This window comes from Balaenoptera borealis (genome assembly GCF_965194805.1).
Source record: "Balaenoptera borealis genome assembly, chromosome: 2".
In the NCBI taxonomy this organism is placed as follows: Eukaryota; Metazoa; Chordata; class Mammalia; order Artiodactyla; family Balaenopteridae; genus Balaenoptera; species Balaenoptera borealis.
This window is the reverse complement of record NC_138867.1, coordinates 82,571,051-82,596,694: the sequence shown is the minus strand read 5'-3', so window position 1 is coordinate 82,596,694 and position 25,644 is coordinate 82,571,051. Positions and strand designations below refer to the sequence as shown.

Genomic DNA, 25,644 nt, shown 5'->3' with positions numbered 1-25,644 from the left:
TCCTATTTTTCCATTACAAAGGCCAGAAAACCTACAATCACAGACTCTTCTATATCTAAGGTGCAGGTGCATGGCCTTGGTTTCATAAGTCACATGGAGCTGAAGATTTGAATTGGAATCAGTCAGTGTGATAAAGAAGATTTGATTCTTTAGGGACTTTAGTAGCAGAAATGCTAGCACCCAGATGCAGGTGTCATTGGTGCTAAATGGTGTGTTTGGACATTGTTCCTACCCTTTAGCCCTCCCTAAGAATCTGTGAGCAACTTAACATATTTTAATAATCTACCCAGAATGGATTTTGTTATTTGTATTCCCAATTGATATTGTTCTAAAGTACTTTTCCAATTTACTTCAAGTTATATATAAACCAATAAAAGATACAAATATACACATATATAAATAAAGTCCTTTCTTATTCCCATTACGTTCCCTTTCTATAATTCTAAAACGATAACATTAGAGAAATAATAAAATGAATTTAAGTACACCAAAAAGTCAATTTTATTTTAAATTTAATTCCAAGGGCATAATATTAAAAATTCTTTTTTTATTTCTACCAGCACCTGAAATTCATATTACAGTGTTTTCAACAGATATTCTACTGTATATGCTTTTATGTATCTTTTATCATGTTTGAATTATGGCTTTCTAGCAAGTAAAAATTATATTTATTACAAATCTGTTTACACATTTTTGTTTGCATTCACTTCTCTTTAGACTTTTAGGGAGAATTTTTGCTATAATTTTGTACAAAGTGATTTGCTTTTTTTATGTTCTTTTCCTTGATGCCTGCATTAAAAAGAGGATATGTGGCCATATAACGTGTTAATACAGATATCCAAAGGCCACGCCAACACTGTGCTAATAAGACTTTATCTTGGCTGTGTGCAAACACATTTTCAGGAAACTTTTCCTGTATAAACTAGTTCCATAAATTATAGCTTACCTTGGAAATCACACAGTGAGGTAAAGAGATATCAAATTTTGATTCTGCTGGTTAACAGAGAGAACTAGAATGAATAAAATAATACTTTATGTTTTTGCAACTGAATATTTAAAATAATGTTAACATTTTCTAAGTAAAAATACGAAGTTTTAATTTATATTTCATTTTTTTGTACCTCCGTCCAATTCTACTTTTTACTTTTTTAAGTCTTTACTATATATACATGATATACAATTCTAGGTGTGTTTCAACCAATAGTGTCAAGAAAAATAAATGATAACTCTGTCTCAATTTTTTCTATAGAAAAATAAAATTCTAATATCTATCTACCTACATACCTCCTACCTACCTACCTACCTCTTCATTTATTTTGTGAAATTTGAGGTTTCCTTGTCCAGTAAACTGTCATCATGTTGAGAGCTGTGAGAACTTCAAAAGGAAACAGATCTCTCTAGATTTCAGAAAATTAAAGAATGCTACTTTTTTTTCTCATGTTGCCTGGAGCATAGAATCTAGGTTGTTTTGGACTAGAGCATCACCACAGTGATTTGTGAAGTATTCCTCTTCCATACTAGCTAGCAGAGTTTCAGGGCTTTGAGAGAACCCAACAGTCTTGAAAAACCAAATGGCCAATAAAACCTCTGCACAATGAGTATATGTAAGTCTTGTTTCAGGAAATTTAAAAAAATATATGACATTTTCCTATATTATATTTTGGGGAGCATTTGTTAAGACCACTTTTTATACTTGTGTAGTGCCAAGGTGTTTGCCATACTTTATCTGGTTGAGGGGATTTTGTTCTAAACAAATAAACTATTTATGTATTCAAAATAATCTAACAGGCATCTGCCCTGTCCTAGACAATGTGTGGTGCTAGTGACTGAGTGTGATGAAGCAGACATAGCCCAGACCTTGATGGTGCTCATATTCCAATACGACAACAAACAGAAAAGTAAAGCAATTTTAGACAGTGATGCATAATATGGAGAAAATAAAACACAGTAATTGAATAGAGAGTGACCTTAGATGGTTGGCCAGGGAAAGTCTCATGCTTTAGGATGTATATTTAAGCGGGGTTGTGAATTATTAGATGGGACCAATTATGAAAATATCAAGAAAGAGTGTTCTCAGCAAAGAAAAAGACAAAACCAAAGATCCCAGGGAAGGGACATGTTTGCTGATTTCAGATAGAAAGACAGTATGATTGAAATGCAGTGATTAAAAGGTTCAGGGGTATATTAGAGATATAGCAGGACAAAATGACATATTTTATACATAAATTTTATATTATATACATTTCATATATATGTATTTTAAAGATATATGTGTGTGTATATGTGTGTGTGTATATGTGTGTGTGTGTGTGTATATATATATATATATATATTTTTTTTTTTTTTTTTTTAATTGGAAGAGTATTTCTTCCTTGAAAGGCTAAATACAAGGCTCTGTCCTTGCAAACTGCTGATTGGGCATGGAATGGATATCTGGCCCAAAGTCATCAAACTGTAGGTGAGTCACAAATCTAATACTTATGCTGGTGAATATCCTCTGCTAAGCAAACTAATCAGTCCTTCTGTTTTGAAGAGTTTTTTTTTTTTTTAATCAGTCATCAATTTTATACACATCAGTGTATACATGTCAATCCCAATCGCCCAATTCAGCACACCACTATCCCCACACCACCGCGGTTTTCCTCCCTCGGTGTCCATACGTTTGTTCTCTACATCTGTGTCTCAACTTCTGCCCTGCAAACCAGTTCATCTGTACCATCTTTCTAGGTTCCACATACATGCGTTAATATACGATATTTGTTTTTCTCTTTCTGACTTACTTCACTCTGTATGACAGTCTCTAGATCCATCCACGTCTCAACAAATGACTCAATTTTGTTCTTTTTATGGCTGAGTAATATTCCATTGTATATATGTACCACTACTTCTTTAACCATTCGTCTGTCGATGGGCATTTAGGTTGCTTCCATGACCTGGCTATTGTAAATAGTGCTGCAATGAACATTGGGGTGCATGTGTCTTTTTTTTTTTTTTTTTAAACATCTTTATTGAAGTATAATTGCCTTACAATGGTGTGTTAGCTTCTGCTTTATAACAAAGTGAATCAGTTATACATATACAATATGTTCCCATTTCTCTTCCCTCTTGCATCTCCCTCCCTCCCACCCTCCCCATCCCACCCCTCTAGGTGGTCACAAAGCACCGAGCTGATCTCCCTGTGCTATGCGGCTGCTTCCCACTAGTTATCTATTTTACATTTGGTAGTGTATATATGTCCATGACACTCTCTTACCCTGTCACATCTCACCCCACCCCCTCCCCATATCCTCAAGTCCATTCTCTAGTAGGTCTGTGTCTTTATTCCCGTCTTGCCACTAGGTTCTTCATGGCCTTTTTTTTTTTTTTTTTTCCCCTTAGATTCCATATATATGTGTTAGCATACTGTATTTGTTTTTCTCTTTCTGACTTACTTCACTCTGTATGACAGACTCTAACTCCATCCACCTCATTACAAATACCTCCATTTCATTTCTTTTTATGGCTGAGTAATATTCCATTGTATATATGTGCCACATCTTCTTTATCCATTCATCTGTCGATGGACATATAGGTTGCTTCCACGTCCTGGCTATTGTAAATAGAGCTGCAATGAACATTTTGGTACATGACTCTTTTTGACCTATGGTTTTCTCAGGGTATATGCCCAGTAGTGGGATTGCTGGGTCGTATGGTAGTTCTATTTGTAGTTTTTTAAGGAACCTCCATACTGTTCTCCATAGTGGCTGTATCAATTTACATTCCCACCAACAGTGCAAGAGTGTTCCCTTTGCTCCACACCCTCTCCAGCATTTATTGTTTCTAGATTTTTTGATGATGGCCATTCTGACCGGTGTGAGATGATATCTCATTGTAGTTTTGATTTGCATTTCTCTAATGATTAATGATGTTGAGCATTCTTTCATGTGTCTGTAGGCCATCTGTATATCTTCTTTGGAGAAATGTCTATTTAGGTCTTCTGCCCATTTTTGGATTGGGTTGTTCGTTTTTTTGTTATTGAGCTGCATGAGCTGCTTGTAAATCTTGGAGATTAATCCTTTGTCAGTTGCTTCATTTGCAAATATTTTCTCCCATTCTGATGGTTGTCTTTTGGTCTTGTTTATGGTTTCCTTTGCTGTGCAAAAGCTTTTAAGTTTCATTAGGTCCCATTTGTTTATTTGTGTTCTTATTTCCATTTCTCTGGGAGCTGGGTCAAAAAGAATCTTGCTGTGATGTATGTCATAGAGTGTTCTGCCTATGTTTTCCTCTAAGAGTTTGAGAGTGTCTGCCCTTACACTTAGGTCTTTAATCCATTTTGAGTTTATTTTTGTGCATGGTGTCAGGGAGTGTTCTAATTTCATACTTTTACATGTACCTGTCCAATTTTCCCAGCACCACTTATTGAAGAGGCTGTCTTTTCTCCACTGTATATGCTTGCCTCCTTTATCAAAGATAAGGTGACCATATGTGTGTGGGTTTATCTCTGGGCTTTCTATCCTGTTCCATTGATCTATATTTCTGTTTTTGTGCCAGTACCAAACTGTCTTGATTACTGAAGCTTTGTAATATAGTCTGAAGTCAGGGAGCCTGATTCCCCCAGCTCCATTTTTCGTTCTCAAGATTGCTTTGGCTATTCGGGGTCTTTTGTGTTTCCATACAAATTGTGAAATTTTTTGTTCTAGTTCTGTGAAAAATGCCAGTGGTAGTTTGATAGGGATTGCATTGAATCTGTAGATTGCTTTGGGTAGTAGAGTCATTTTCACAATGTTGATTCTTCCAATCCAAGAACATGGTATATCTCTCCATCTATTTGTATCATCTTTAATTTCTTTCATCAGTGTCTTATAATTTTCTGCATACAGGTCTTTTGTCTCCTTAGGTAGGTTTATTCCTAGATATTTTATTCTTTTTGTTGCAATGGTAAACGGGAGTGTTTTCTTAATTTCACTTTCAGATTTTTCGTCATTAGTGTATAGAAATGCAAGAGATTTCTGTGCATTAATTTTGTATCCTGCTACTTTACCAAATTCATTGATTAGCTCTAGGAGTTTTCTGGTAGCATCTTTAGGATTCTCTATGTATAGTATCATGTCATCTGCAAATAGTGACAGCTTTACTTCTTCTTTTCCGATTTGGATTCCTTTTATTTCTTTGTCTTCTCTGATTGCTGTGGCTAACACTTCCAAAACTATGTTGAATAATAGTGGTGAGAGTGGGCAACCTTGTCTTGTTCCTGATCTTAGTGGAAATGGTTTCAGTTTTTCTCCATTGAGGACAATGTTGGCTGTGGGTTTGTCATATATGGCCTTTATTATGTTGAGGAAAGTTCCCTCTATGCCTACTTTCTGCAGGGCTTTTATCATAAATGGGTGTTGAATTTTGTCAAAAGCTTTCTCTGCATCTATTGAGATGATCATATGGTTTTTCTCCTTCAATTTGTTAATATGGTGTATCACATTGATTGATTTGCATATATTGAAGAATCCTTGGATTCCTGGGATAAACCCCACTTGATCATGGTGTATGATCCTTTTAATGTGCTGTTGGATTCTGTTTGCTAGTATTTTGTTGAGGATTTTTGCATCTATGTTCATCAGTGATATTGGCCTGTAGTTTTCTTTCTTTGTGACATCTTTGTCTGGTTTTGGTATCAGGGTGATGGTGGCCTCATAGAATGAGTTTGGGAGTGGTCCTCCCTCTGCAATATTTTGGAAGAGTTTGAGAAGGATAGGTGTTAGCTCTTCTCTAAATGTTTGATAGAATTCACCTGTGAAGCCATCTGGTCCTGGGCTTTTGTTTGTTGGAAGGTTTTTAATCACAGTTTCAATTTCAGTGCTTGTGATTGGTCTGTTCATATTTTCTATTTCTTCCTGGTTCAGTCTCGGCAGTTTGTGCATTTCTAAGAATCTGTCCATTTCTTCCAGGTTGTCCATTTTATTGGCATAGAGTTGCTTGTAGTAATCTCTCATTATCTTTTGTATTTCTGCAGTGTCAGTGGTTACTTGTCCTTTTTCATTTCTAATTCTATTGATTTGAGTCTTCTCCCTTTTTCTCTTGATGAGTCTGGCTAATGGTTTATCAATTTTGTTTATCTTCTCAAAGAACCAGCTTTTAGTTTCATTGATTTTTGCTATTGTTTCCTTCATTTCTTTTTCATTTATTTCTGACCTGATCTTTATAATTTCTTTCCTTCTGCTAGCTTTGGGGTTTTTTTGTTCTTCTTTCTCTAATTGCTTTAGGTGCAAGGTTAGGTTGTTTATTCGAGATGTTTCCTGTTTCTTGAGGTAGGCTTGTATTGCTATAAACTTCCCTCTTAGCACTGCTTTTGCTGCGTCCCATAGGTTTTGGGTCGTCGTATCTCCATTGTCATTTGTTTCTAGGTATTTTTTGATTTCCCCTTTGATTTCTTCCATGTGTCTTTTTGAATTATGGTTTTCTCTGGGTATATGCCCAGTAGTGGGATTGCTGGATCATATGGTAATTCTATTTTTAGTTTTTTTAAGGAACCTCCATATTGTTCTCCATAGTGGCTGTATCAATTTACATTCCCACCAACAGTGCAAGAGGGTTCCCTTTTCTCCACACCCTCTCCAGCATTTGTTGTTTGTAGATTTTCTGATGATGCCCATTCTAACTGGTGTGAGGTGATACCTCATTGTAGTTTTGATTTGCATTTCTCTAATAATTAGTGATGTTGAGCATCTTTTCATATGCTTCTTGGCCATCTATATGTCTTCTTTGGAGAAATGTCTATTTAGGTCTTCTGCCCATTTTTGGATTGGGTTGTTTGTTTCTTTAATATTGAGCTGAGTGAGCTCTTTATATATTTTGGAGATTAATCCTTTGTCCGTTGATTCGTTTGCAAATATTTTCTCCCATTCTGAGGGTTGTCTTTTCATCTTGTTTATGGTTTCCTTTGCTGTGCAAAAGCTTTGAAGTTTCATTAGGTCCCATTTGTTTATTTTTGTTTTTATTTCCATTACTCTAGGAGGTGGATCAAAAAAGATCTTGCTGTGATTTATGTCAAAGAGTGTTCTTCCTATGTTTTCCTCTAAGAGTTTTATAGTGTCCGGTCTTACATTTAGGTCTCTAATCCATTTTGAGTTTATTTTTGTGTATGGTGTTAGGGAGTGTTCTAATGTCATTCTTTTACATGTAGCTGTCCAGTTTTCCCAGCACCACTTATTGAAGAGACTGTCTTTTCTCCATTGTATATCTTTGCCTCCTTTGTCATAGATTAGTTGACCATAGGTGTGTGGGTTTATCTCTGGGCTATCTTGTTCCATTGATCTATGTTTGTTTTGAAGAGTTTTGTATAAAACATGCAGAGATAGAGTGCAGTTAGTGGAAAGATGAGAAGCTGAACAACACAAATAGAGAATGCAGGAGAAGCCATTATGGTGCAATGAAGTACGTACTAGACTAGCAAATAATGTGTAGCTACTGTATCCTAAATGATCACACAGTTTCTTAACAGAATGACAGTCTCTATGAGATCTGACTGAGCTGAAGCTGAGATTGCACTGTTTAATGAATTCCTCATGTATTCTTTTAATACCATATCATTAGTGTATCTGCACATAGTGTTCGGTTCCTTATGTTCTGACAAAACTTTCGTAACACATATGCTAGTTCATTCTCCTGGAAAATCATATGATGAGATAAATGTTGAAAGGTCTTAACAGTAAAATCCAAAGGTCACACATTTAGTAAGTAGAAAATATGGGATTAGAATTAAACCATATCTGACACTAGAGTTAATATTCTAGAATGAACAGACATTTAGACAAGTGCTTTATATAACACTGATTCATATGTGGCTCCAGTTTGCTGTTTTAAAGAAGGTCAAAATTGGATACAAGTCAAGAGAATGAGAAGTCAAGCCACAGGTTCAGAGGGGATATTTGCAAAGGCTATATTTAACGAAGGACTGTTATCCAAAATATGCAAAGAACACTTAAAACTAAATAATAAAAAAATGAACAAATCAATTAAAGATGAGCAAAATATCCAAATAGATGTCTCGGCAAAGAAGATATACAGATGAAGATTAAGCATGTGAAGAGAGACTCAACATCATATGCATGACTGTATATTAAAACAGTCATGAGATAACACTACATACCTGGCAAACACTTACAACACTAAATAGTGGCTAGGATGGGCAGCAACAGGAACTCTCATTCATTGCTGGTGGGAAATCAAAATGGTACAGCCACTTCGGAAGACAGTTTAGCAGTTTCTTATAAGACTAAGCATACTCTTAACCATATCATCCAACAGTCGTGCTTCTTGGCATTTACCCAAATGAGTTGAAAACTTACTTATGTCTCCCCAAGAACCTGCCCACAGATGTTTATAGCAGCTTTATTCATAACTGCTAAAACTTGGAAGCAACAAAAATGTCCAATAGGTGAATGGATAAATAAACTGTGGTACACCCAGACAGCGGAACATCATTTGGCACTAAAAAGGAATGAGATACCAAGCCATGAAAAGACATGGAGGAAATGTAAATGCATATTATTAAATGAAAAGTCAATCAGAAAAGGCAACATAGTGTATGATTTCACCTATTTGACATTCTAGATAAGGCAGAACTATGAAGATAGTAAAAGGATCAGTGGTTGCCACAGGTTGTGGGGAGAGACAGATAAATAGGTGGAGCACAGAGGACTTTTAGGTCAGTGAAATTATTCTGTATGACATTATAGTAATGGATACATGTCATTATACATTTGTCAAATCCATAGACATACAACACCAAGAGTGAAATCTAATGTAAACTATAGACTTTGGGTGATAATGATGTGTCAATGTAGGTTTATTGATTGTAGCCAACGTGCCCCTCTGGTGGGGGATGTTCATGATGCAGGAGACCATGTGTGCATAGGAGCAGGAGGTATGAGGGAACTCTCTATACTTTCTGCTCAGTTTTGCTGTGAAACTAAAACTGCTCTAAAAAATTTGTCTATTAAAAAATGAATACAAGACCTCTGAGAGAAACAGAGATTTATCTATAGCCAAATAATTCTACCTCACAAGAAAAGTTTGTTTAATTGGGGGTTTGAAGTGAAAGCCAATTTGAAACAGCACAGTTTATTTGTGTACTTTGGTGTTACCTCTTCCAGTACACCTATTTAAATCTCTTCATTTTAATGGTTTGAAGGTGTTCCTGTAAAAAGCACAATTATACTTCTATTAATTTCATATACTGCCACAAGCAGCAATTTAGGATATTTTATTGATAATAACACAATGCATTCATTAAAAATTGATAATTAGTTCTTCAATTCTTAATTAGATTGACATATATACACTACTGTGCATGAAATAGATAACTGATGAGAACTTGCGGTATAGCACAGGGAACTCTACTCAGTGCTCTGTGGTGACCTAAATGGGAAGGAAATCCAAAAAAGCAGGGATATATGTATACATATAGCTGATTCACTTTGCTGTACAGCAGAAACTAACCCAACATTGTAAAGCAACTATACACCAATTTAAAAAAAATAGGTGATGGTAAATGACATAAGGCCACATATTTGTCTCAAAACTGTATTCTTGAACAAAACATTGTCGTTTCTAATTGGTGCCTAAATACAGTGAATACATTTCTCCAACAGAGATTTTGTGTTCTCATGGGAACATATCTATATGGAAAAAAATTGAGATGTTTTATTTTTGCACCTGTTAGGATGGCTATTATAAAAAGAAAAGAAATAACAAGCGTTGGAAAGTATGTGGAGAAAAGGAAACGCTTGTGCACTGTTGGTGGGAATGTAAATGGTGCAGCCACGGTGAAAAATGGTATTAATCAAAAAATTTAAACTAGAACTAATATATGATCCAGCAACCTCAGTTCTGTGTATATATCCAAAAGAATGAAATCAGGATCTCAAAGTGATACGCACACATTCATGTTCATTGCAGCATTATCCACAATACCCAAGATGTGGAGACAACCTAAAGGTCATTCAACAGATTTATGAATAACGATTATTTGGTATATACATACAATCAAATATTATTCTTAATTTTCTTATTATTCTTAATTGGTCTTAAAAAAGAAGGAAATCCTGCCGCATGCAACAACATGTATTAACTGGAGGATATTATGCTGCATGAAATTAACCAGTCATAGAAGGCTGCAGGATTCGGGTTACATGACGAAACTAAAGTAGTCAAACTCATGGAAACAGAGACTAGAATGGTGGTTACCAGGGCTTGGGGGAAGGGGGAACTGGGGAGTTGCTGTTCAATGGATATAAAGTTTCACTTTTGCAAGATGAATAAGCTGTAGACATCTGCTGTACAACATTGTGCCTCTAGTTAACAATACTGTATTACACACTTAAAAAATTGTTAAGAAAGTAGATCTTATGTTACGTGTTCCTACTACAATAAAAAATAAGAAAAATAAAAGTACATTTTAACAAAGAACAAAATAGTTAAAACATAGGAAAGAACATAATAAACTATTGCATAAAAACCCTAAACATTTGTTCTCTCTACTTTAGGAATTTGTTTTTTTAAGGTTTCTTTTTAATTAAAAATATTCAGTTAGATCTTTCAAGTTTTCAAAGCCAAATAGAAATCTCAGAAATTAGGTGTAAGTCATCCTTAAAGAACAATTCATTTATTGTTGATATAAAAACCATCCTTCAAAATATGTCATTTGGTGTAAGTAATTTTATTAGAGAATCTCTGTAGTTTAGTATAAGTTGTACAATGTCTGAAGTTACCAGAATAATCCATTTTATGAAGACATTGGATACTGTAATTCAATTTATTTGGGTGCATAATTTACATTTTTCATTGTTAATGTAATCTTATGTTAATCTTTAACATCTATGAAAGTAAAGTAGCCTAAGGCCAGTAAACTTATTATAGAGAGTTAGGAAGTTTTGATTAATTATGTTTTCTACAAGACAGTAAAGCAAGTATTGTACTAACTAGATTAGTACAATACCTTTTAGTACATAGTATAAAAATGTAATACCTACATTTTTATACTATGACAAAACCAGGGCAAAATCATATTATCAAAATAGTCTAATTTAAATGATTCACTTTACTTGAAATATCATATACAAATTTTCCCATTTTTATATTTGTAAAACAATATTAACACTTTCTTTAAAAACATGAAAAAGCTTCATTCCTTTTAATTTTGTAAGCAAATAAGGATAAACTTCTTTTTTAGAATTGCTGTCTAAATAGCTTTCCCTCAGAAAAGCCAAACATTATTCTAAAAATATCTAAGTATTCAGAAGTGTCTATAAACCAATTAACCTTGGAGTTTCTGAAGAATTTGAGAGACTTTATAATCTGTTGTATTAATTCACTCCCATTTTGTGTTGTATCTTTCCTATTGATTAGATATTCCCAGAATATATACATAATGATAAATTTTATAAGCAACTGAAAAGGCTAACCATTGTGAAATTAAAATGGTTTCCACTGAGGGAGGAGGGCAGTACCAGGGTTCACATAGAATAGACACAAAAAGGTTTTCTTTTACAGCTGAAAAACAGAATTAAATAAATCCTGAAAAAGACAGCAATAGCTTGTCTTCTCTCCCCAAATCTAAAATAGACAACTAATCAAAACAAAGCTTAGAGGGAAAAGTAAAAAATGTCTTAGAGAGTTAAAACAAAATCTCACAGGAGGCTGCAGTTTCCTCTATGAGACTCACACATGGTATGGGACCACCAGAAGACCAACCTGAGCACAAAAAGGCCAGATGAAAGCTAACTTTGTTCGTTTCTGTGGGCAGGCGGCACACTACTTGTGAGTGAGGCTCATGAAGGAAATCTCAGTGGAAACTTCAGATTGTTGAAGTGTAAAAAGACTACTGAAGCTCAAAACAAAACAACAAAACATATACACAGAGCTAAGTCTATTAATTATCAAGGGAAGGAAACCCATGACAAGGAGAAAAGTGGCTGAATAGTTTGATGAGAGGTATAATTAGGAATTTTTAAGTGCAAGAAAGGGGAGTTCATCTTTGGTATGCTAATTAGCATCAAAAATGAATCTTCCTAATAGGCCTGTACTCAATTTATTAAAATAAGTCCCATTGCTCATTGTTTAGGAAAGAGTCTTTATTTAAGTTCAGTTCAGTAAGGGTCTGGTGATGGTCCCTTATCTCCTTCATCTGTTAGACTCAATTGTAAAAAAAAAACTACTACATTCAGTTTTGATACCTCCTAGGCAAGTGCCACATCACACTGAGTATAAAATGTTCCTTCTATCAACAGATCAGAGAAACCTGAAAATAGTGAACTATATCACTTCGATGAATGATGTTCTTTCAACTTGAAAGTGTTTATGGACTATTTCAATTAGTCTTGACCAGAGAAATGGAAAAGTTACTAGGCTTTTTATTTTTTAGCACTGTAGAAAGTAGAAAGGAAACCATGTAGTCAAGTTTAAAGTTTACAGTATCTTAGGTATCACCTAGTCCAAGAGCTTCATTTTATATATAAACCTTCTTTGCTGCAAGAATGAGTCCCTTGCACAACATTAAAATGCATGTTAAAAGGAGAAGCATGACTGGTGTCCCTGTTGGAAAACACCAGGTGATTTCTTTTCCATCACACTCACTGTCTAGCTTGTAATTTTCTAAGCTATTCAAATGTTTAAATGTAACAGAAAGAAAACTGAATTTTCAAAACAAGAGTCTAGTCTAAATATTTATTAGTTTAACCAACAAGGTCGTGGGTGTATTTATAAAATAAAAGGAGAAAATTCAATTTTCCATCAAAAAATAGTATTATCTGTGCATCTGCAATTCTTCCTTTTATTTCCTGAGTACAATTAGGACCGCAAAACTTTTTAGGGCTTATTATCTAACAGCAGTCGCTCTTTCTGTCGTAATTAACATTTCTGTTTGTTCTTCTTGGCTGGTGGTAAAATCATTTCAAAGACTATATTTTCTCCCTCTAGTGATATATCTACAGCAGCCCAACCACTGTTATAAATTCAATCTGACCTTTTCTGAAACTGAGTAGATAAATAGGAAAATGTTACTGTATATTGGCAACCATTGACATTGTTAGGCTTTCCACTGAGATAATGAAAGACTAAGTTTGTGGAAGTGTTGATTTCATCCAATTTTCAAACTGAGTTCCTGCAAACCTCCATTAAAAATTCAAAATATAATGTCAACATTATAGAAGGACACACTCTCTCTGTACACAAGGCTCCCATGGTGGCTTTTGCAAATTCAAATGCTAAAAATGAAGACATGGATGCTCGGAAATAAAGACTCATTAAAAGAAGACAGAGGGTAGAACACGTTGCTAACCTTTTCACACTTCAGAATTTACTTTAGGTGACAACATAAGTATCTAATGTTCTTTATTAAATCTATGGAATCAGGGAAAACCCACGAAATATCTCTACTACTAAAATTTTAAAAGACCCCCACAAAAACCTTGGTCTAATGTAACATGCAAACTTATGATAAAACAATTTTCTTAACATCAGGACTTCTCAGAATAAATACCAAGATAGGAATTAATTCACCTTTTAGCACCTTGAAGATTGGTGCATATTTTTTTCCTCCAGTGATTCTTTAAAGTGGCTTTAAAATCCTGTCAAACAATATGTTCTGGGTTTGTTCGTGGATGGTCACCCAATTTGAAAAGGCTTTACCCTTTAAAAACAGCAATAATACTAAATACTATCGCTTAATGTTTCCCTCAGGGTTTAAGGATTATGAGTATAGCTTGTCATTTTGTGTGTCATTTGAAGTTAAGTTCAATTGACTGCCACATGGAACTCAGAATAAGAAGTCTTTATATAGATTAAGGGGTATTTAGTTTGCCATGAAATGTTTGCAAGATTATGCAATTAATTTCTTACTGAATATATGAGAATGTTTTAATTTTAAATGGTTTACAAAATAATTCCACTTAGATCTCTATATACACTTAATCTCTTGGAAAAAATATGGCCTACTTGTTTCATTGAACTTACTTTAAAATTATGGAATGAAGATGGTATAAAAAGGGCAAGTCCAAATCAGTGTAGGTATTATTCTTTTTTAATATACTGAGATATAATTGAAATATAACATTACATTAGCTTCAGGTATACAAAATAATGATTTGATATTTATGTATATTGTGAAATGATCACCACAATAAGTCTAGTTACCATCCATTACCACACACAGTTACAATTTTTTTCTTGTGATAAGGATTTTAAGATCTACTCTCAGCAACTTTAAAGTATACAATGAAGTATTATTAGCTATAGTCACCATGCTGTATGTTACATCCCATGACTTATTTTGTAACTGGAAGTTTGCACCTTTTCACCCCCTGCACCCACTTTGTCCCCTCACCTTCCCCCCACCCCACTCTGGCGACCAATAATTTAATTTGTTCTCTGTATCTAATGCTGCTATGAACATGGGGGTGCAGATATATTTTCGAGTTAGTGTTAGTACAAAAAGAGAAGAACAGGTTTTAAGGAAAAAGTAGAAAGTTAATGCTTGATATGCAGAATTTAAAGTATTAGAAGGTTTTTAAGTATAGATGACTTTGCTCCCATCTCATTAGAGTAGTTAGAACATTGGTGAATCCTACATGTATATATTAAACAATAGTTGTATTTACTATAAATAGTCAGTTGTTCAATTAATCTTCATGGGGACAGTATTCTAGTTAACATCATCTTGCCTCATCAAAAAAGTGACTTGATTAAATATTAAGTGAAAGGTATACTTAAGTGAGAGGAAATGCTTTAAGATGTTCTTTGTTGTTTGCATCCCAGGGCACACCTTATTGCAAGTATGGATATGCACAATCATGTAAAACACGTCTTTGAATGGTTTGTGAGTTTTTGACAAAACTTAAGGAGTAAGGATTTCAAGGAATATGGATTAAGGATTTAAGGAAGAGTTAGATTTATAATTTGGAGAAATTAGAAACACAGGACATTACTAAGGCTTCAGGTATAAACCTGATATGGAGCCAGAGGTTTTATACCAGTTACCATTCCTAAATCTTTGTATTTTATGTTTGTGAATTAATCCTTCCTTGACCCTATACTGATTTGCATGAAAAATTAGTGTATGAAGGAAACATTACTGTATTACAAATCTTGCCAGTTTTCTAATAGCTCAATGTATCCCAGCAGCGTGGAAGCAAATTGGTCCATGTGCATTTCTAGTCCAGAAATTAAGCATAACTATATTTAGGCTTAGATAAGAACCTCTCAGAAAAACAAAATATATTCTGGTCCTATCCTTAGCTAATTTTTCTTCATTTGTACGAAATAAAATATTTGCAGAAAGCTATTTGCCATTTTGAGATGATTGTCTTTCATTAAATAGGATTTAGTGGCATATAAGAGCTCAGTGAGGGCACATGGAATGGAATTTCAAGAGTTAATCCTCATGGTTCCAAATATAAGTTGCTGGAACTCAGGAGGGAGGAAGACAAAGAGGGGGGAGTTAACTGGCAGAATCATTATTACCTATTAATGTAATAAGAAGTGCATCAAAGAAAAAAACTAAACAAACTCACAGAAGCAACAATATTACTTATTCAACAAGTATTTACTGAGTGCCTATACTTTGCAAGACTCTTTGGTAGGCATTTGGGCTACAATGGTAAATAAGACAGCTGTTTCTCTTGCTATCATGGATCAAGTTGTTTTAATAGCTTCATCAAGAGAAAAAGTCAGGTAAGGACTAGGCCTGACACAGCAATCAGAGAAAAAAAGAAATAAAAGTAATCCAAATCGGAAAAGAAGAAGTAAAGCTGTCACTGTTTGCAGATGACATGATACTATACATAGAGAATCCTAAAGATGCTACCAGAAAACTACTAGAGGTAATCAATGAATTTGGTAAAGTAGCAGGATACAAAATTAATGCACAGAAATCTCTTGCATTCCTATACACTAATGATGAAAAATCTGAAAGTGAAATTAAGAAAACACTCCCATTTACCACTGCAACAAAAAAGAATAAAATATCTAGGAATTAACCTACCTAAGGAGACAAAAGACCTGAATGCAGAAAATTATAAGACACTGATGAAAGAAATAAAGATGATACAAATAGTTGGAGAGATATACCATGTCCTTGGACTGGAAGAATCAATATTGTGAAAATGACTCTACTACCCAAAGCAATCTACAGAGTCAATGCAATCCCTATCAAACTAGCACTGGCATTTTTCACAGAACTAGAACAAAAAAATTCACAATTTGTATGGAAACACAAAAGACCCCGAATACCCAAAGCAATCTTGAGCAAGAAAAACGGAGCTGGAAGAATCAGGCTCCCTGACTTCATACTATACTACAAACCTACAGTAATGAAGAGAGTATGGTACTGGCACAGAAACAGATATTTAGATCAATGGAGTAGGATAGAAAGCCCAGAGATAAACCCACACACATATGGTCACCTTATCTTTGATAAAGGAGGCAAGCATATACAGTGGAGAAAAGACAGCCTCTTCAATAAGTGGTGCTGGGAAAACTGGAAAGCAACATATAAAAGAATGATATTAGAACACTCCCTAGTACCATACACAAATATAAACTCAAAATGGATTAAAGACCTAAATGTAAGGCCAGACACCATCAAACTCTTAGAGGAAAACATAGGCAGAACACTCTATGACATAAATCACAGCAAGATCCTTTTTGACCCACCTCCTAGAGAAATGGAAATAAAAACAAAAATAAACAAATGGAACCTAATGAAACTTAAAATCTTTTGCACAGCAAAGGAAACCATAAACAAGACGAAAAGACAACCATAGACATTTCTCCAAAGAAGATATACAGATTGCCAACAGACACATGAAAGAATGCTCAACATCATTAATCATTAGAGAAATGCAAATCAATACTACAAAGGGATATCATGTCACACCGGTCAGAATGGCCATCATCCCAAAATCTACAAACAATAAATGCTGGAGAGGGTGTGGAGAAAAGGGAACCCTGTCTCACTGTTTGTGAGAATATAAATTGGTACAGCTGCTATGGAGAACAGTATGGAGATTCCTTAAAAAACTAAACATAGAACTACGATATGACCCAGCAATCCCACTACTGGGCATATGCCCTGAGAAAACCATAATTCAAAAAGAGTCATGTACCACAATGTTTATTGCAGCTCTATTTACAGTAGCCAGGACATGGAAGCAACCTAAGTGTCCATTGACAGATGAATGGATAAAGAAGATGTGGCACATATATACAATGGAATATTACTCAGCCGTAAAAGGAAATGAAATTGAGTTATTTGTAGTGAGGTGGATGGACATAGAGTCTGTCATACAGAGTGAAGTAAGTCAGAAAGAGAAAAACAAATACCGTATGCTAACACATATATATGGAATTAAAACAAAAAAAAAGGTTCTGAGGAACCTAGGGGCAGGACAGGAATAAAGATGCAGATGTAGAATATGGACTTGAGGACATGGGGAGGGGGAAGGGTATGCTGTGACGAAGTGAGAGAGAGGCATGGACCTATATACACTACCAAATGTGAAATAGATAGCTAGTGTGAAGTAGCCACATAGCACAGGGAGATCAGTGCTTTGTGACCACCTAGAGGGGTGGGATAGGGAGGGTGGGAGGGAGACACAAGAGGGAGGAGATATGGTGATATATGTATACATATAGCTGATTCACTTTGTTATACAGCAGAAACTAACACAACATTGTAAAGCAATTATACTCCAATAAAGATGTTAAAATACAAAAAAGAGAAATGTTCCTTCATCTCCTCTATTTTTTGTAAGTATTAACTCTTTAAATCTTTGGTTCAGTTCACTAGTGAAGTCATCTGGTCCTAATCAATTCTAAGTGTGAAGTTTTTTGATTACTAATTCAGTCTGTTTACTTGTTATTTATTCAGATTATTTTTTTCTCCTTGGGTTTGGTAGTGTGTGTCTTTCTAGAAATGCACTCATTGTTATCTAATTACTGGCCCTATAACTGTTCAAAGTATTTCCTTATAATCCACTTTTATTTCTGTAAAGTCTGTAGTACGAATCTTTAATTCGTAATTTTAGCAATTTGAAACTTTTTTTTCTTGGTTAGTGTAGGGAAAAAGTTATTAATTTTGTGGATCTTTTCAAAGAATCAGCTTTTGGTTTTGTTGATTTTCTCTATATTTTTTCTATTGTATTTTTTTGTTCTCTAATTTTTACTCCTTACATCTTCTGCTTGCCTTGGATTTAAAGTTCTTTTTCTAATTTCTTAAGGTTGAAGATTAGGTTATTGATTTGAGATCTTTCTTCTATTTTATTGTAGGCAATTAACCGCTATAAATTTTCATGTGAGCACTTCTCTCATTGTATACAATTATTATTGACATTACAAAGTACTTTGTAATTGCTTTGTGATTTAATCCTGGACTCTGGTTAATCAGGAATGTGTTATTTAATTACCACATATTTGTGAATGTCTTAAAATTTCTTCTGTTATCGATTTCTAATTTCATTTTACGTGGCCAGAGAACATACTTTATATGATTTCAATCCTTTAAAGTTTATTGAGGCTTGTTTATTTGAACAAACATATACAGTTGATCCTTGAACAACATGGGGGCTAGGGGCACCAATCCTAACCAACCCCTGTGTCAAAAATCCAAGTATAACTTATAGTCCTTTGTGTCTACTGTTCTCTGTATCTGTGGTTCCTCCATAGCTGCAGTTCCACATCTGTGGATTCAACCAATCACATATTGTGTAGTACTGTGTAATATTTACTATTGAAAAAAATCTGCATAAACTTGGACCTGCACAGTTCAAACCCATACGTTCAAGGGGCAACTGTAGTCTGTCCTAGAAAATGTTCTATAAGCACTTCAGAGGAACGTATACTCTCTTGTTGGGTGGAATGTCTGTTAGTTCTAGTTGGCTTATAAAGTTGTTCAAGTCTTCTATTGATATTTTCTTGATATCTTCTGTCTAGTTGTTCTATTTATTATTGAAATTAGGGTGTTGAAGTCTCCAAATATTATTGTTAACATGTCTCTGCCTTCAGCTCTGTTACTTGGTACACTTGATATTGGTAAATTTGTTGGTGTCCCACAGGTCTATGAGGCTCCATTCACTTTTTTTCATTTTTTTCCTGTCCCTTAGGTGGGATAATCTAAATTGATCTTTTCTCAAGTTTGCCAATTCATTCTTCTGCCTGCACAAATATGCTGTTGATCCTTGTACTGAATTTGGCATTTTAGTTTTCAACCACAGGATTTTTATTCAATCCCTTTTTATTATTTCTATCTCTGTTGATATTCTATATTTGTTGAGACAGCATTCTTATATGTTCCTTTAGTTATTTAGACATGGTCTACTTTAGCTCTTTGCACATATTTAAAATAGCTAATTTAAAGTCTAAGTCTAGTATCTCCTACATCTGGGGTTTCTCAAATTTGTCAAAAAACCGACAAAATTCTATCATTTTTTTCCTCTGTGGGGGTCATACTTCCATTTTTTGTGTGTGAGTTTATCATAATGTTTTGATGGAAAATGAACAATGTAATCAGATACTCCTTCTGCCAGAGATTTTTGTTGTTGCTACTTGCTTGTGTTGTTCTTATTGGGTTACTGGCATTTCTGAACTAATTTTTAAAGTCTGTTTCTTTGTGATGTATGGCCACGAAACTCTATACTGGTTTTGCTTAGTGGTCAGAAAATGACTAAATAAAGATTTCCTTATATTTCTGGAATTAGTCTCCCAAATGTGCTGAGAGGCTCTATGTGAGTGTTGGGACACACGTTCAACACTCAACCAGGAATTGTAAACTGTGACTTAGCCTCTATATTCTGCTTGTGCAGAGCCTCAAGATTCATCAGAGGTGAGAGCTTAAGACCTTCTCATGTTTTTCTCAAAACATGCATGACTATGAATGCATGTTCCTTCCCAGGAATATGTCAGAGTTTTCAAAGCACCTATGGACATCTTTTTCTTCAGCTTTCCCTTTTAGGATTTTTGGTTAACCTAGTGTCTGCCCCAACTCTTATAAATCTCCTTAGCCAGTCATGATGTCAGAACATTTGACAAATACCTCTTGGGTATTGCTCTTAGCACTGAGCAAGTTCAAGTGAGGTCAAATAAAAATAAGCCAACTGAATAGAGCCTTCCAGGGAACCACTAGGCAGGTCAAGTAATCACTGTTCTTTGGAAATAAAGCTTTTTTTTCTTCCTCTGATACCAGGAATATGGCCTACTATCTTTCAAGGCTACTGAAGGGTATTAACTACCAGGGTTTCATCTCCCTCTCTCTAGCAGTCATTTTCACTTCCCATAAGCTAGGAGGTATCATAGAAAGATCACATGGGTGATAGGAACTACGAGAAAGAATAAAATGTAAATGCTAGAAATTTTTTAAAAGGTGATGACAGAAATGGAAAATATCTCTGACTGCCTCAATAGAACCAATAAGCAGAGGAAAGAATAAGTCAAAATGGAAATATAACAGTAGGAATTATTAAAACTGAAATGCAAAGAAAAAAAAAGAAAACAATGAAGCAAACACAACTAGAGACCATCCTAGAGCTAAGTGACAATATTAGAGTCATCGATCTACCCTTTTACTCAGAAATTTTTTTCCCCAGTATTTCTAGTTTTTTTTTAAATCATGCCATATTTTGTCTACAGTGAGAGGTTTTTCATTCAACAATAAGTTTACAGCATTTTGTAACAAGATTTCAATTTAACTTGATTCATGACCAGGGGGCAAATCTGAGGATGAATTATCAATTTCAACCTCAGAAGCAGAATAAAAAGAAAACAGTACAGAAAAAAGAAAGGCTGAGGGGCTTCCCTGGTGGCGCAGTGGTTGAGAATCTGCCTGCCAATGCAGGGGACACGGGTTCGAGCCCTGGTCTGGGAAGGTCCCACATGCCACAGAGCAACTAGGCCCGTGAGCCACAACTACTGAGCCTGCGCGTCTGGAGCTTGTGCTCCGCAACAAGAGAGGCCGCAACAGTGAGAGGCCCGCGCACTGCAATGAAGAGTGGCCCCCGCTCGCCACAACTAGAGAAAGCCCTTGCACAGAAACGAAGACCCAACACAGCCAAAAATAAATAAATAAAATAAATAAATTAAAAAAAAAAAAGAAAGGCTGAGAATGTTCTAAAGGTAGTCAAAGATACTAAACCACAAATCCAAGAAACTCAGAGAACACTGAGCAGGATAAATACCAAGAAAAAACAAACCTATGCATATTGTATTCAAACTGTTGAAAACCAATGACAAAGAAAAAATCTTGAAAGCAGCAAGAGCAAAAAAAATATTACTTACAGGAGAAGGATAAGAATAGAGCAGTCCTTTTCATCAGAAACTGTGCAAACAAGAAGACAAGAGAGTGACATCTTTAATGTGCTGAAAGAAAAAAAAAAGTCAATGTAGGAATCTATATTCAGTGAAAACATCCTTCAGAGTGAAAGGAGAAATACTTTCTCAGTGGAAAAAAACTGAATTAATTTGTTGCCATTAGACCTACTCTGGAAGAAAAAGTTAGAGAAAATTTTTAGGAAAAAAGGATATTATCAATCAGAAAGTTAGACTGCAGAAAGAAATGAAGAATGTTGAAAATGGAAAAAAATTATTGTATTTTACCTTTATTTTCAGTTTTTCTAAAAGATAGCTGAGAAAGGACATACCAAACAATATTTTGGGTGATAATATCATAAAATTCATGACAACAAGGGCAGAAGGAATGGGAGGGAGCAATTGGTTATACATAATTAAAAATATCTTACCCTGCACATGAGGAGGTGTAATATGTGAAAGTAGTTTTAAATTATTTTAAAATGTATGTTGTAGACCATAGAGTGACCACTAAAAATAATATAAACAATAAATGAGATAAAATGGAATCATTAAAAAACTAAGTTAAAAGAAGAGAAGGCAGGAAAAAGAGAAAAAAGAAAAAAGAAACAAGAAATAAAAAATAGCTAACAAGATGCTAGAACATACTCCAACCACATAAATAATCATTTTGAGTGTCAATGATGTAAATCCACTTGTTCAAAGAGAATCTTACATTAAAAAAAAAAAGATCCAACTATGTGTTGTCAATAAGAAATTCACTACAAATATAAGACATTGATAGGTTAAGGTAAAAGGATGGAGAAAGATGCAAACATTAATCAAAGAAATCTGGAGTAACTATATCAATTTTCGACAAATTGCACTTCAGAACAAGAAAGTTTTTCAGGGATAAAGAGGAGTATTACACAATGATAAAAGGGATTCATTTCCCCCAAATACTTAAGAATCCTAAATGTGTAGGAATCAAAATATGTGAGGAAATGATGGATAGAACTCAAAGTAGAAATAGACAAACTTGCAATGTAGTTGGAGACATTAATATGCCTCTCTCAGTAACTGATAGTACAAATAGCCAGAAAGCTTGTAATGAATAGATAACCTGAAAAACACTATCAACGAACAGGATCTAATTAAAATTTATAGAACACTCCACCAAACAGCAGAATACACGTTCTCCTCAAGTGCACACGGAACATAAATCTAGGTGCATACTGGGGTATAAAACAAAACTTAACAAATTTTAAAGGACAGAAATTATACAAAGTATGTTCTTGGCCATAACACCATTAAACTAGAAGTCAATAATATAAAGGTATCTGGAAAATATCCAAGTATTTAGAAATTTACAAAACACACTTCTATCTAATCCATCAATCAAAAAGAAAGTCTCAAGGGCAATTAAGTTAGCTGCCTTTCCTCTTAAAGAATAGTGATGGATTGCAGTGGTGAGACATTGAATGGTAAAGTTACATATCTATAGTAGATGAGTTTTAGCCTCTTTTCTAAGACTGCCTGTGTACCTTCATAAGATGGTTCTTCCATGGGATAATTTTTAGGTGTAATAAGTATATGCCAGATTTTGACCCTTCACCATTCTTCCTCTCTAATATTGGAAGGAGCACAGCTATTGTGGATGGACTTTCAGAGTGGTACTGATTTTTAAATGTGCTTTCTTTCTAGATTCCTGTTAAGATACAGTGGTATGTTTTGGATTTCTGCTAGTGTCTTTCCCCCTTATTCTTATTTGTTTTGGTAGGATTTTATTAAAGGAGGTTCAGTCATCGATCTACCCTTTTACTCAGAAATTTTTTTCCCCAGTATTTCTAGTTTTTTAAAAAATCATGCCATATTTTGTTTACAGTGAGAGGTTTTTCATTCAACAATAAGTTTACAGCATTTTGTAACAAGATTTCAATTTAACTTGATTCATGACCAGGGGGCGAATCTGAGGATGAATTAACAATTTCAAAAGTAACTTGGCTGAGAAAAGAATTTTGTGTGAAGTGAAAAGTCATGGTCAGAGTTGTAATTTCTAAGCCCACTATGCAATACTGTTAGTCTAATCACAGGGAAAAAAAACTTCTAAGACATTATTCACTCAGCCTCTTGCTTGAAGAGAGAAGATGGATTTCTAAAAGCACTATGCTTGGAGTGACATCTGATATTAACAGCAATTTCTTAATTTGGTCCATTAGATTTTCCTTGTACTACATTTCATCTTATCTTGAAAGGAACCTTTAAAGATATAGCTTTTGACATACCTTTCAGAGAATATTCTTCATGTAGGATACACATGCCCAATTAAATCCCTAAATATTACTCATAGTACCTATCAGCATTATTTTCTCCCTAAATCCCTAATAGATTTTATGGTCTCATCTAATTTAAAGGACAAACATTAACTTCAGTTAGTGTAGAGATCCAAAAACTTGTTTCTCATTTTATTATTCCTTTTCTACCTTATAAATCTCTGATAGCATTTTTTCCCCTCCTATTTTCCTTTCTCGTCAGGCATCAAGGAAGCATCAAGTGTGGTAAGAAACTTTTAATTTACTTAGCACTTGAAATATAAGTATGTTGCTTTAGCTTGAAACTTTGAAGTCTGGGTTTGCTTAAAGGCTCTTCTATGTTATGATGTTTTTAATTATATATATAACAGGTATATTATATATTTTATACTTTATAAAGAGAAAGAGAATATTAACATTCATTTTGGTAACTTATGGATCAAAAAGTAACATAATCCCATTAGGTATACCAACGGGAGAAAAAAAAATTATATTTATATATACAGAGAAAAGCATTTCCTATGTGTTCAAAATAGTCCTGATTTTGTGGAAGAACCTTTCTTTCATCGGGTGTAATGACTTAGATTAAACAAGGAAATATTCTTTGTGGGAGCCCCCTAATGCTGCTAATAATTAGCTATTATCCCTACATTTGTTTGTCTTTAGTTTGTTTTTATGAGGTAATTTTGAGATTATCAGTTGGTTTGCAAAGATTTTACAGAACATTACAGCCAAGCTGCCAGTTGCACAGTTTATCACTGTGTGGCCGAACCATACTGACTCCATCTTGTCAGCTCCATCTTAGGCTCACATTCCTACCCCTTCTCCTTTCTGCTTTGACTGAGCTTTAGCCTACTCACAAGAAATGTGCCCAAGCCAGCTAAGTCCCCTATCAACGTTTACCCTTGCTTTCATCTGGTATGAAAACTGGAAGAATGCCTTTTTCTAAAGCAGATGGTTAATGGTCTGTGAGAAATAATGGTCATGAGACCCCAGGGGGTGGAAAAAACCCCAGTTCCCATTGGCGCTTCTCCCTTAGTAGACAGATCCTATCTTTAGCTTTGGCCCCTTTGAATTCCCCTGTACCCCTTTAGGCGGTGTGGAGTGCAGCTGCCAAAGCCTCTGGATCGTCATCCACTGATCCTGCCTGTATGTAAGTTACCCAAAATAAACTTCCTAATTGCACTTTAGGGAGTTGCCTGCTTTGTTTTTCAGTCTCAGAGTTCCTTCTCAGTTCGGAGGATATTATTCAATATCCCCGCAGCCCAACCATCATTTTCTCAGAAAGTTCCCATGTACTGCCTCACAACAGTCCTTTCAAGCAAATGTCATTGCATTTAATAGATTGGGGAAAAAAAAAAAAAAAAAAAAAAAGTGAGGATCTCTCATCCAGCAAGTGTCAAGATTATATGTTCATCCACCCAACTCCAAAGCGTTTACTCCTTTACTGCATCAGTAAAACATGATACCCCATTATTCCTCTTTCTATTGCTCCTTCTTAAGGCGTAGAGTAGTATATTAAAAAAAAAAAAAATAGTAGTAACAGACTGTGACTTCAGGCATGTAACTGAACTTCTCTGGGCCTTAATTCCTTCATCTTTAGTAGAAAGGAATTGAAGTAGCTGAACCATAAGACTCCACTAAGCTCAAGTTTTATGATTATTTTGGAGCCATTCTTCCTGTGCTCATGAGCACAAGACATTTGCTAGAGGCATATAAAACTTTTGTGGGGCTTAATGCCTGAGACACTATCTTAAAGAATGAGAACAGAAAAATATGACTATTGCAAATTGTCAAAAACATTTGCCAGTGTGAACACATTTGTAGGGCCCCATCCAGAGTCTTTGAAGGGGTGCTTGCAAAGGAGAGGCTCTAAAGTTTAAGCTTCACTATAAATTTGCCTTTAGTGACACACGTCAAAATGGCTTTTGTGGTCTATTTTATTGGTGGGTGGTAAAGAAAAAAGAAATGATGGAATGTTTAATGGTGTTACCCAGGAATTCTCCTGATCCTCTTTTCTGTCCAA

At 34.8% G+C, this 25,644-nt stretch overlaps 1 protein-coding gene across 1 annotated transcript in view; it reads left to right on the top strand.

Moving 5' to 3' along the window:
- The window catches only part of LOC309622497 (uncharacterized protein), a 196,541-nt gene that overhangs the window by 158,427 nt on the left and 12,470 nt on the right, over positions 1-25,644 (top strand). The window contains exons 3-4 of the mRNA XM_082378577.1: positions 23,842-23,864; positions 24,713-24,771. Of these exons, the coding sequence (XP_082234703.1) occupies positions 23,842-23,864; positions 24,713-24,771 (82 nt within the window). The remainder of the gene's footprint in view (positions 1-23,841; positions 23,865-24,712; positions 24,772-25,644) is intronic.